At 37.7% G+C, this 13,068-nt stretch overlaps 1 protein-coding gene across 2 annotated transcripts; it reads left to right on the top strand.

Annotated features, from left to right (window-relative positions):
• Positions 1–651: 651 nt before the first annotated feature.
• LOC126622748 (uncharacterized) lies at positions 652–3,848 on the top strand. Of its 2 annotated transcripts, none has more exons than XM_050291483.1 (3): positions 652–1,011; positions 2,516–2,617; positions 3,447–3,848. In XM_050291483.1, exons 1-3 carry the CDS (start codon positions 937–939, stop codon positions 3,591–3,593), a joined length of 324 nt encoding a protein of 107 aa, XP_050147440.1. In that variant the 5' UTR covers positions 652–936; the 3' UTR covers positions 3,594–3,848. The 2 variants fall into 2 exon arrangements, with proteins under 2 accessions (XP_050147440.1, XP_050147439.1); XM_050291482.1 differs by having other exon boundaries at positions 652–1,017.
• Positions 3,849–13,068: the final 9,220 nt, after the last annotated feature.

Below are 13,068 nucleotides of genomic sequence, written 5' to 3'. Positions count from 1 at the left end.
CCCTAAAAATTTGGATCTCTCTCTATAGTTTCGATGCATTTAATGTAATTTATCTTATAAGTTTTCAAAAACAAATATGTAATGGGATCCCTATGTGACTCAGAATTAGGAAGTTTAAGTGAACCTTTCTCTAATTTGCTGAAAAATATTTTCAAGGTTTATTTTCGTTTTCAAATAGTGATGCCATATCGATCAAATAACTGACATTTTTTTTATCTAGCATATACAAAACATATATAGATGAAGTCACTCAAATCTACGATGTAGAAGTATTCCTCCTCACTTGTAAGTGAGAGGTTTTAGGTTCGAACATCGCGGATGTCGAATTCGATATCAAATTAGGTTGCCTATTGTGTAGCTTAACTGAAGTCTCCCTCTATTTAGTGTAAAATATATCGGTGTACTAAAAAAAAACATATATAGATGAAATTCTCTTAAAGCGATAATTTCTACAATTTAGATTTGCATGTTCATAATTTCAAACAATTTCTCAGATTTATTTGAAGGATATTTGTTAGTCTAGACTCTTCTAATGGCCCAACCATCTAGGCCTGGCCCGTTTAACACAGTAGTTTCCCCACAGTCAAAATTAAACCAGTGTAACGGCTGCTTTTCCCATAAAACCTAACTTTGGCTCGCTCTGTGTCTCTCTCTCCACCCCTCACAGAAAACACGCAGCCCCCTCTCTCTCTTTCAAGAACCAGCTAAAACCCAGATAAGATTCTTCCTCATCATCTTTGTTACGTTACCTTCTCTCACATCCTCGCCAAAACATGGCGCCACCTGTTTGCCAACCGAGCTCTCTCCCTTTCTGGCCTCGCTTACCATGTTTGCCACCTTGCTCGTATCGAATCCTAAAAGATAAAACGCCCCTCTTTTTGTTGTTGTCGAGCTGCACAGAGTGTGAAGTTTGTTGAGTTTGTCTTATCCTGAGCAATGGCACCGCCCAGAAGTTATGCGATTCCTAAGGGCTGGGTGATGCGGAAGAAGGTTGAGAACGACGGGACCGAGGTCGAGGTCCTCCAAATTCTCTACTCTTTTTATCATCTTTTTAAATTTGAAGATTTGGGTTGGAATTTGATTTTTTTTTTTTTATGGTTATGTTTTTTTAATTTAGTGATGTTATTGTGAGTTTTTTTTATGTTGATTGGGTAAGGCATGGAAAAATATCTACGAAATAATAAAGACTTTCACTTGATTACCTGACAGCTGTTTTGATAGTTCGAAGTGTAGATCTGAAGTTTTCATTGTTCTTTACTAGAGAAAGGTTTTCCAGTGTTTTAAATTGTTTAATTGGCTTGGATGATAAAAATTTTGATTATTTTAACTGCATGGAATTGTTTTGATCTTTATTTCGATAAAGCATAAGTACCATGCTTTGTTCGGGAAACTTCTTGGTGTAGATAGTTGATACCATGCAGCATAAGCATCTCCTTGCCCATTGATTCGGATTAGGTTATATAAGCTGAGATTGAGTTGCTCATTCTTGTAGTGTTCAAAGGATAGGACTCGTGGACTTGCACAGATACTAGTGATCTATCAGATATATGCTCAGATCATACAAGATCTTTTGGGATCGGTTAATGTTGAAAAGATATATTTAGCAGTACGTGATACAAGGTCGCTGAACATCCTGTTCGGCTTCCTCGTGACATGTTTTTGATGAATCTAAAGTAAAAAAAATTCAAATAGCTTCACGTGTTGAATTGCATGTTCCTGCCAAATAGTCATAAATGGAATCATGCCATCGTGTTAGATTAAAAAAAAAAAAAGGAATATCCTTTTCCTTAGATGAATCTAAGGAATGTCCTTTTCTTTAGATGAATCTAAGGAATGTCGTAAAGTTTGGTGCATGGTTGTTGACCATTCAGTTCAATCTTTTCATAACATTTTTAAGATGTATCTAAGGAATGTCGTTTTCCAAATAGCTGCACGTGTTGAAGTACTTTAACCGTCAAATTTGAGGAGCTTAATTGATATTGGATAGGTGTTGCCAATAAGCGACACAAGATTTTTTACGGTTTTGGAAAAATAGCTCGTTGGGAACGGAAACTTCTTGTTCCCTAACCGTTTTAACGTATAAATAGGTTTATAATTTACCATTTGTGTACACTTAATAATGATCCCTGTTTGTAGGTTTCATGTTGCCTTTTTATAATCATGAACTTAAATTGAGGAAAATCCTAGATCTGCCATGGGTCTACTATATTTCTGAGCCTTTTTACAGAATTGCTAGCAGGGAAGTTGGTAATTAAAAATGTTTGATCAACTTCCCTGAAATTTGCTTTAACTTTTTCTTTTTTCCTTGTTTTTAATCTGAATATTTGGTTCGTTTGTAACTATATTTCTTAGATCGTTTGGCTTTTAGCATGCTCGAAGACATGCTACTATATATAGTAATGATTATGATAGAATTGAATTAAGTAAAGCTAGCAAGTCTTGAAGATAAAGAAAAACTAGTTGAAACCTAAACAAACCTTTAGGACCGATACTTTTCAATTTATGTCTCTTGTAGTGCTTCGTCTGTCTTGCAACAGGACTAGAATTTGGAACCTATAATGGGATGATGCGGTATGTTCATTTTGCTATAGCTAGAGAAGCTTCCATCTACTCACCGGTGAGTTTGAGCTACTTTAATTATTTTTAGTTCATGTTTTTTTATTTCCTAATAACTATCGTGCATACATCTACCTGAATTGTGGGTTTCAGAGCCTAGAATCCTAATATATTGTATGTCGACATGAGAAAATGATGAACAGATGCTTCACGGTTTTATCTAGTTATTTGATTTTATGATTGCCTTTTTATACTTACACATTATAAAATCTACTCCTTTTTGTGCTATGATCTTTAAAGTAGGTTATTTAGGAGGAATATTTTGATGTATTAGAGAACAGCTGTGATTACAAGTTAACTAAGAAATATATATATGTATTCAAACAGTAAGATGGGGTTTAGTGTATCATTTTCTCCAAACATTAATTCGTTGATGAGTACCTTTAGGCCTCGTTTGTTGTCTAGCTTTGGATAGTTAGATGGATTAGCCATGAAGAAAATTTCTCTCTCCCAATCCTACTTTCGTGGGGATTAGGAGGCATTAGTTTTCTTCACAGCTAATCCATCTTCTACCTTGACAAAAAATGCAAGTAGACATCCATTTTTCCATTCAACGTTCATTGAATGTAGTGAGTTATCCCATCCAAGCCAATCCTAGACAACAAATGTTCATTCTGTGAATTTTGTTTCGCTGATAATAATCTACGGCTCCAAGTTTACCTGCATTTGAAAGACTTTTTTTAAATCTAATAACATTATAGATTTGAATGCAATTTATACTCTTTTATACATGAAGGGGATCCTATTCTTACTACATGAACGGCAGATTGTTTTGATTTTTTTTTTCTTATTTGGAATTACAAGTATTTATCCATCATGTTCATGTGCAGGACTTCAGTCCACCTAAGAAAAAAGCCAGCTTTAAGAAGGGAAAGAAGAAAGCAAGCTCTAAGTGGGGAAAGAAGAAAGCGAGCTCTAAGCAGGGAAGCAATGCCCAAAAGGATGGGGGAGCAAAGAAGAAAGCGAGCTCTAAGTAGAGAAGCAATGCACAAAAGGAAGGGGGAGCTCTAAGCGGGGAAGCAATCCGAGCTCAAATCTAAAAATAGATCAAGCTTTGTGTTAGAAAGAAAAGGCTGGTTATTTCAAAACCGGCTATTTCTCCCCTCTATCGTCTATCCTCTCCCCCTAACTAGTGAGAATGTTTGTATTTTTCATTATTACTAAGTGACTACCAATTGTGTTTGTTCTGGAATTGAATGAGAAACAATTAAAAGTGCTAGATTTGTAGTTAACCTTTTGCATCGGGAAGGAAATTTTATATTGGTAGGGTTTATTTTCAGGTTTATTTCATTCTAGTCAAAAGAAGATTCAATTAGATTTACTTTCCTATTTAATGTTTTCCCAAACGTAGTTGGATAATTAATTAAGACTAGTTCCCCTCATATAAAAGGGGCAATGCGCTACTCTATTCCTTTGTGCTTCTTCTGCGTCACAATGTCAGACCTCCCATTGGACCTGTTCTTTAAGATCCTTTTACTTCTGCAGCCCAAGGATATGATCCGATGCATGTGTGTTTCCAAAGCTTGGAATTCTTCTATCCGCAACCAACGGTTCATCACCATCAAATCCAACTTTTGTCGCACCATTATACTTAATCTGTATGATCCCATGCATTTCTTGTCGTTGCCTTTGTACGACGATGATACGTTGGGGACTGGGATGAAAATTGCACGGCCGCCATTGGAACAATCTTGTGATAGCATATTGGGCTACTCTAATGGCTTGTTATGCATTGAGCACACCTATGACAACAATAGAGCTTTTGCTTTGTGGAACCCGTCCATTCAAAAGTTCAAGATGATTCCTTGTACAACCACCTCTGAGCCGCACCTCCAGCAGCCATCGGAGATGAACGACAAACTGAAGAAGCAAGGGCACTATGGATTCGGGTATGATTCAACTAATGATGACTATAAACTTGTGGAAGTTGTGGAGTTTTGTAGTATAGATAAACGGCATTCCACTGGATCTGTTTGCGGAAATTGTGTATACGAGGATATGGTTGTTGCTAGTTATGAAGTGAATGTTTATAGCCTGAAATCCAACGCGTGGAAAAGGATCCAAAGCATGCCTCCTCGCGATGGCTTTCGACTTCCTCCATTACAATCAGTGGCCGTGTGTTTGAACAGTGCCTTAAGTTGGAAGATGGATTGCCATTTAGATGACGATCGTCCAGGCATGATTCTAACTCTTGATCTTGCCGGTGAGAAATATCGCGAGTTTCCCATCCCAATCCGTGGGGACGAGGATGAGATTTCTTTGGGTTTGGTGGGAGGCTATTTATGTATTTGTCATCGTAATTTTGAGGTTTCAGACTTTCAAATTGATGTTTGGATTATGAAGGAATATGGAGTGACGGGATCTTGGAACCTGCTTTGTTCCGTTGAGAAGTCTGTTGACTCCCACATCAAACCTTTGGTATTTTCCAAGAATGGCGACATGGTACTTTTTGAGATGGACTGTGAGCAGCTTTTTTGGTTTGATTTAGAGAAAAAGAGTGCGAAAGTTGAATTTTGTCGTGAGCCTGGTGACTTTGAGGTAAATGTTTGTGAAGGTGGGGGCTCGGGGAGCGTTTGTGTTCTTCTTGATGGTGATCCTGTAATTGTTGGGAGGCAGCAAGAACTGTGTTCGACCTCTGAGAAAGAAGAAACTTTCAATATTGAAGAAGGTGTTCCATCACATATGGTACTCAAAGCAACAGAAAATCCGAGTTTAGTGCTCCTTTCTTTCTTTAGACTAGGCTTTTTTATCTTTGTAATATTGTGTATTTCTTTTTCTTTTTTTGTATCATTGATCTATGGTAACAGCTAGCATTAGTTATAGTCAGTTTGTTAGTTACAAACTTTGATTCAACTAAATGTATATTGCCTTGCGGACTTTGATTTCTTCTTAGAAACTCATGTTTACTATCATGAGTTGAAAACAACACGAGTTTGACTTGATGTTGGAAAAGTTCGTTAGGGTTTAGTGAAGGAACACATAGCAGCCGATAAGATGTATACAATGATTTATTTACACTCGTCTTTCTCGAGATTCAAACATCAAACTTAAGACCTCTCACTTACAAATGAAAACTAGAAATCTAGACGATAGTACTAAGTAGCAGCAGTATACACCAGCAGTGTTTAAGTTTGGGTAGCAAAAATGCTCAATAGTCCTACAATTAGCAGCAAACAAATGGGTACTGGATAGGAAAGTCTATTGTGATGCGACTCTAGTTGTGAATATGATTTCATGTAATTGATTTTAATTTTCTTGAACAGTAGATCCATGCCTTGGGTTCCAAGCAGTCTAGTCCGTATAAAGTCTTGATAATCTGTCAATACAAATCATCCTGGTTTAAGAAAATCAGTTATGTTTGTTTGCGGAACGAGTAGATTTGTTTTAGGTTTTATGTTTCCTAAACCTAGTAAAACAATTTGATTTTATTCTTGCTCTGCTGCTGCGTCAAGTACAAGTACAATGTTAGACCTCCTCCCACCGGAGTTGCTCTTTAACATCTCTCTACTTTTTCAGCCTGTGGATCTTATTCGATGCATGTGTGTTTTTAAAGCTTGGAATGCTTCCATCCGCAGCCAACGGTTCATCCAAGCTCATCTCCAACACTCCATCAAAACCAGCTCTTCTCCCACCATTTTACTTAATCCATTTCATACCTTTGATTTTCCCATGGCGTTGCCTTTATACAACACCGGTTCGTTTGAGGCTCTTAAATTTCAGGTAGAATGACCATGGGCCCACTCTAACAACACCGATATTTTCCCTACTTAGCCACCTGCTCGATCCATCAAGTGTGAGGTTTTAATACAAAAGGCCTCAGTGTTAGTTAGAGTGGGACAATTCTATTTAAAGGACTTGTTCTTAAGCCTTCTGGCCGATATGGGACAGAGGATTTCTAACACTCCCCCACACGTGAAACCCCATTTTAACATAGGAATTCTAACAGAGGCCATCGTAGAAGTTGCAGCACACCCATTGAGACGCCCTTTATAGCCTGGTTTGCATTGGCATTTAAGCCAAAAAAAAGATTTTATTTGTGGAATCCGTTCATTCAAAATTTTTAAGAAGATTCCTTTCACAACCACCTATGAATGACACCTACAACAGTAATCCAAGTCGGACAGGCTAAAATGTGTCTATATGTTTGGATATATGATTCAGTTAATGGTCACTATAAACTTGTGGAATGTCTTCTTGGGTATTGGAAGACAATATCAATTAGTATATTTGATTCTCCTTGATTTTAGGATTGACTCTCTCCACATATTCTTGCAATTATATCGTTCATCAAAACTCTAGCAATATCATTCTTCTGCAACCTCAACAAACACCTCATCGCCACCATGAGCGAACCAAACTCTAAAATCAACAAAGACATCCACTGATGTCTCAAATCCCTATACTTTACATTCTTCAGATCAACCTGGGAATGTTTGGTTTCCAAAACACTCCAAGGGAAACTACAATACTGTACTAAGTTATGGAAGGTTGGAAAAGCTATAACAGAACGCCAAGTTTCTCACCAATGTGCATACCCAATTAACGTTGGGTTGCTTGTATTTATAATAATACATTAGAGATTACATTCAGGGTTTGAAAACCCCATTTACAAGGAAGATTTGAAATTCAAACATACACAGATAAGAGAGTTACGCAGCTACAAAATATATGAAAAGGTCATAAACTTAACCAATTGTTTGAAGATAAGAATTAGAAGACAACTCAAACACTTGAACTGGTGTTGACTTTAACTAAGTGAGGACTTCATCTAACATCCCCCGCAAGCTGACAGGAGGAACAACTGGAAGCTTGGACACCAAAAGCTTGAACCTCGATGAAGACAAACCTTTTGTAAACAAGTCTGCGATTTGGTCCTGTGTGAAGGAATTATTTTGAAAAACATGTTCATTTGAGCAACATCATATAGCATGCAATTAACAATTAAAGGCGGAATCATGCTTACATGCACTCAAATACAAAACATTTACCCATGAAATTCAAAGCCTAGTAGATTGGTGAACCAATAATCAACTCAAAAACAAAGTGAGTTGAAATTAATACCTTTGTAGATTCCTCTTTGCATAAGCAAAGGCTAATCACCCAAAGAGATAGGGGCCTTCATTCCTTGCTTCTTAGATCCATGGATTTGGATGGAAGAATAGGTTCTCCAAGTTCCCAAAATTGAGAACCTCTAATTCTCGACACCAAGGTTCGATTGTAGAAGAAATGAGTGACCTTGGAGTAGTAGGATTGCTAGATGTACCCTCCAAGGTGTTGGCCTATTTAGAGAGAAAATGGAGAGACAATTCTCACCAATTTTCCCCCAAAATAAACCCTTAATATTTCCTTAATGAATTTTAGTTATAAAGTCATTTATATAGTCACTTCTTTAAGTGACCTAAACAACCAAAACCCTAATTCATTTCATCATGGCTGGCCATTTAGGGATGTTTGGGCTTTTGGGCTTTAATGAATCTTTATTCATTAAATTGTCATACAACTTAAGTTAATGGGCTTGACGTTCGAAGCCCATTGGGCCTTAAGGTCCAAAACTATCCCGAAGTCTTTAACGAACTTTTTCGTTTGATTAATTAACATATTAATTAATCCTTGCCATAATTAAATGATTAAACCATTTAATCATTCTTACTCATTTCCGTTTAATCTCCAATCTCCACCTTTCACGGTGTGCGATCCATTAGGTTCCTTTTAGCGAGGTAGTGGGCGATTAAAACCATTTTACATCGATTGTGAATTGAAACTATTTTCAATTCTCCCTTTAGTGATTACACACGTTTAGGGCTTCCACAAACCATGGTTGACGCCTAGCAGCATGTCATGGTTACCCAAGCTAATCAGAAGAGGTTAGAGAACCTATTCAGTTCGGGATTACAAATGCAATACGGTCTTTCTCTAATCTAATACTCTTGACCACATTGTTTGGTTTGATAGTTTATTTTCTCATGTCTACTATCCAATGTGTGTCTTGTGCTTATATGATTACCTTGAATGTGATTCAGAACGCATTCCCAAATCTCATTCATACTCTGATCAGAGATTTAAATCATATCATAGAGTATTCTCCTTCAAGCGGCTTGAAGGTTAGAGATCCCTTGTTGCGCATTCACTTGTCTCCATAGCTAAGCGGCTTGACCCCAACGATGCCGTGGACACCCTCCTGATGGAGTGACTTTGACATAATCAAAGATCAAGGTCTTAACCACAAGACAACTATGATGCCTCAGGTCAAAGGACTAATTTGCATTATCCCAACCATGAGTTCTCATGTGACATGGAATATGAGAACTCTTCGTTGATCGCGTTCAGTGAACTCATTCTCTATTGAGCACCTACCGTACTTGTCTTGATGTCACACACACCAATGATTTGAGACTAATCACTCTCCCTGAGAGAAGACATAGTACGTACCGATCTTAACGGACTGTCAATGCCCAATTGGCAATCCTATGATCAGGAACGTTTAGGATGTGTCTACGAAAGAATGGTCTCAAGAATCTAACTTCATTAGATTACATTCTCCCAATCACATATTCCTTGGACTTTATCGTTTAAGCATATAACATTTATATGAGACGGCTCAAACAATAATTTATGCCCTTTATATGTTAAACTGGATTAGTTTAACATGTGAAATATCCGTAAAGTATCATCACATGATTGGCTTTAGGGCACATTTCCAACACTGTGAACATATAAAATTTATCAGAAGTTCACCACGAACAACTTTCTCCCTTATGTAATGGTAATCGACCTCCATATGCTTAGTTCGTGAATGAAACACAAGATTCGATTCCAAGGCAATGGAGGAAACATTATCATTCCCAATCTGTGGATAAACCAAAGTAAGTTGCAAATCACGAAACAAAGATCTCAACCATGATAGCTCAGCTGCAGTATAGGCCAATTGTCTATATTCAGCCTCTGTACTCGATCTAGAAACTGTTTTCTGCTTCTTGGAACTCCATGAAACCAAGTTAGAATCCAAATAGACACAAAATCCTCCTGTTGAATGTCGTGTATCTGGATCTCCCGCGTAATCGGCATCAGAGAATGCACTGAGAAGCATGCTACAAGGTTTATAAAGAAGACCATTATCATAAGTGGACTTCACATATCAAATGATACGTTTCACAGCCGTCCAATGAGTATTGTTTGGAGCGTGCATGAACTGGCATACCTGGTTCATAGCGTACGAGAGATCAGGACGCGTGATTGTCAAGTATTGCAAGGTGCCAACGATACTTCTGTAAGTTTGTGGATCAAGATGAGGCTCTCCGGCAAACATGCTTAGTTTTTTCCCTGTAGGAACTGGAGTGGAAATGGGCTTCGCATCAACAAACTTGGTGCGTTTCAAGAGATCCAAGGCATACTTTGTCTGACTAAGATGCATTTGATGCTTGAAATTGGACACTTCAACACCGAGAAAATAGTGAAGAGGCCATAAATCTTTCATGGAAAAGAGCGTCCCCAACTTCTTTATCAAGTGATGCATTTGAACTGCGTTATTGCCTGTAAGAAAAATATCGTCCACATATATCAACAAAATCAAATAAACTCCTCTTTGATTGAACACGAACAAAGAGTAGTCACACTTGGATTCTTGAAAACCCAAATGAAGTAGGAAGTGTGAAAAACATTGGAACCATGCTCGCGGTGCTTGTTTTAAACCATACAAACTCCGCTGTAACTTGCACACGTGATTAGGATATTATTTGTCTACAAACCCAACAGGCTGCTTCATGTACACTTCCTCTGTCAAGTAGCCATGTAAAAAGGCATTTTGAACGTCCAATTGACGAACTGGCCATTTGTTAGATACTGCAAGACTTAGTACCAAATGAATAGTATTGTGCTTGACCTCTGGACTAAACGTTTCGGTGTAATCAATGACATGCTTTTGATGAAACCCATTCGCAACCAATCACGCTTTATGGCGTTCTATCGAACCATCATCTCTTCTTTTAATCTTGTAGATCCACTTATTGGGAACCAAATTCATCATGGGTTGATAAGGAACCAGTTTCTACGTTCCACACCTTTGTAGGGCATTGAACTCTTGAACCATAGCATTCCTCTATTCCTGGTGCTTAACTGCTTGACTGAAATACATGGGCTCAACAACTTTGTCATTAGTAACAACATGCAATGCATACTTAGGATTTCTTTTATGGATTCCAGCTTTGGAGCGAGTGGTCATTGAATGACCTGGATTAGATGCACAAACTGGTTCCTTTTGTTGATTATTTTCTGGTTGAAATGATTCTTGCTCACTGGTAGACCCTAGGGTTAGGGAAGGCACACTAGGGCTAGAGGGAAAGGGGGAAATATGATTGGGGTTAGATGCAGGTATTGCAGGGTTTAAAGGTGAGGGAATAGGAGATGAAGGTGACGCAGCAGTATCTAAGGTAGGATTTAAATTAGTCACGGTGGGATTGGAGGTAGGGACTATAGTATATTGATGAGGTTGAGTGGATGAGGGAGTCTGTTGATAAATATCAGGAAAAATAAGCAACAAATCAGGATTAGATAAATTACCTGGTGGTTGGACATTTCCTTGCTAAGGTGTGATTTCCTGGAGAGGAAAAGAGTCCTCATCGAATAGGACATGGCGAGACAAATCAATTCGTCTCGTGGATAAATCCAAACATTTATATCCTTGGTGATCTAGTGAATAACCTAAGAAAACACATGGTTTTGACTTTGCTTGAAGTTTATTTTGTGTGTATGTTCGTAGCCAAGGAAAACACCGATATCCAAACACTTTAAAAAAATCATATTTAGGTTTTGTTTGAAATAATTTTTCGTATGGTGACTCATTGGAAATGACTCGAGTTGGTAACCTATTTATTATGTATGTCGCTGTTTGACAAGCATCAACCCAATAGTTCGAAGACATATGAGCATGAGACAACATGACAATAACCGTTTCAACAATATGACGGTGGTGTTTTCTCTCTGCGAGGCCATTTTGTTCAAGATGTTTTGGACATGAAAACCTTTGAGATATCCCATGTGTGTCAAGAAAGTGGCAAAAAACATGACTCTTATATTCTTCTCATTCATCACACTTGAGTGTTTTAATAGAACAATTAAACATGTTTTCAACCTTTGTTTTAAACTTAATGAAAATTTGAAAAGCCTTTGACTTATTTTTCATTTATAAAACCCAAGAATAACGTGAATAATCATCAACAAATAATAAATAATAATGATAACCTTCAATGGAAACAATTGGTGAACACCAAACATCGGAATGCAAAAGTTCTAAAGGAAATTTTGAAACATACTCTAAAGACTTGAAAGGCAATTTTGTACTCTTGCCTAACAGACATGAATGACAAAAGCTTACATCAAAGGTGCAACTAATTGACACTTGTTTATTTGAAATCAAAAACTTTATTATAGAGGAAGTAGAATGACCAAGTCGTGCATGCCACTGCTTTGCAAACACTCGAACTCCTAAAAACGCCGAAAAGGGATGATTGGATAATCTACTGCCATTTGGAAATGCGTATAACCCATTCTCACACCTCCCTCGGAAAAGAGTCCTCTGGGTCTTCAAGTACTTAACAACAACAAAAATGTGAAAAAATTAAAATATAGCAATGGTTATGAAGGGTGAACCTATGGGCAGAAATAAGGCTAGTTGAGGCAAAAGGGCAATGTAAAATATTATTTAGGTTAAATGAGCAAAAACCACCCTTAATTTTATTAGAACCAGAATGTGCAATAGAGAGTCCAGAATCATTACCTACGCCACCAATGTTGTCATTACCAGTGTATTCTTTAGGGTTCACCATTAGAAAATTAATTCACATGCAATGAACGTAACAAATATCAAGGAACCTCCTACACAAGCTCATCAGACACAAAGAGGAAAACCACCTCTTCATTGCTCATATTGTGATCAAGACTATCACATAGTTGAAAAGTCATTTTTCTTCCTTGGCAGTGGCGAAGCTACGTGAGGGCGAGGAGTGACGGCCGTCCCTCCCCTTGCCGGAAATCAAGCCTAGGTTCCGCCCCTCCGGTCTCATTGGAAGTGATGAAATTTCGTCTGGTTTTCTAGCCTTTTGGGTTTCCCTGCTCTATCGCAACATAGGCTGATCGCGGGCTCTCTTTTTTTCCCAAAAAAAAAAAGGCCAAAGAATGGAGGAACGAAGATCTGCATTTTATAGCTTCTAGAAATGGGGTTTTGGTTCTAACGAAGAAGAAGAGAGAGACTTTCTCTCTCTCCCATCCCACCCCACATGCCCTTTCAAAATTACAATTTTTTTTTAACTATTGGCCAATCAATTTGCGCCACCTAACTTGGCTTATTTATATTGGAATTTTTTTTGTTTTTTTAATTATTGTCCAATTAATTTGACCACTCTTCCAATATTTTTTAAGCCACTTGTTTGACATTGTTATTTATCTTAAAATTCCTTT

Source organism: Malus sylvestris, chromosome 5 (genome assembly GCF_916048215.2).
Source record: "Malus sylvestris chromosome 5, drMalSylv7.2, whole genome shotgun sequence".
NCBI lineage: Eukaryota > Viridiplantae > Streptophyta > Magnoliopsida > Rosales > Rosaceae > Malus > Malus sylvestris.
The sequence above is the reverse complement of the archived record's forward strand: the minus strand, read 5'-3'. Positions and strand labels throughout refer to the sequence as shown.

Coding starts and splice junctions, on each gene's coding strand:
- LOC126622748 (XM_050291482.1), top strand. CDS start 937: ATGGCACCGCCCAGAAGTTATGCGATTCCTAAGGGCTGGGTGATGCGG. Junction 1,018..2,515: donor ACGACGGGACCGAGGTCGAG/GTCCTCCAAATT, acceptor TGTCTCTTGTAG/TGCTTCGTCTGTCTTGCAAC. Junction 2,618..3,446: donor AAGCTTCCATCTACTCACCG/GTGAGTTTGAGC, acceptor GTTCATGTGCAG/GACTTCAGTCCACCTAAGAA.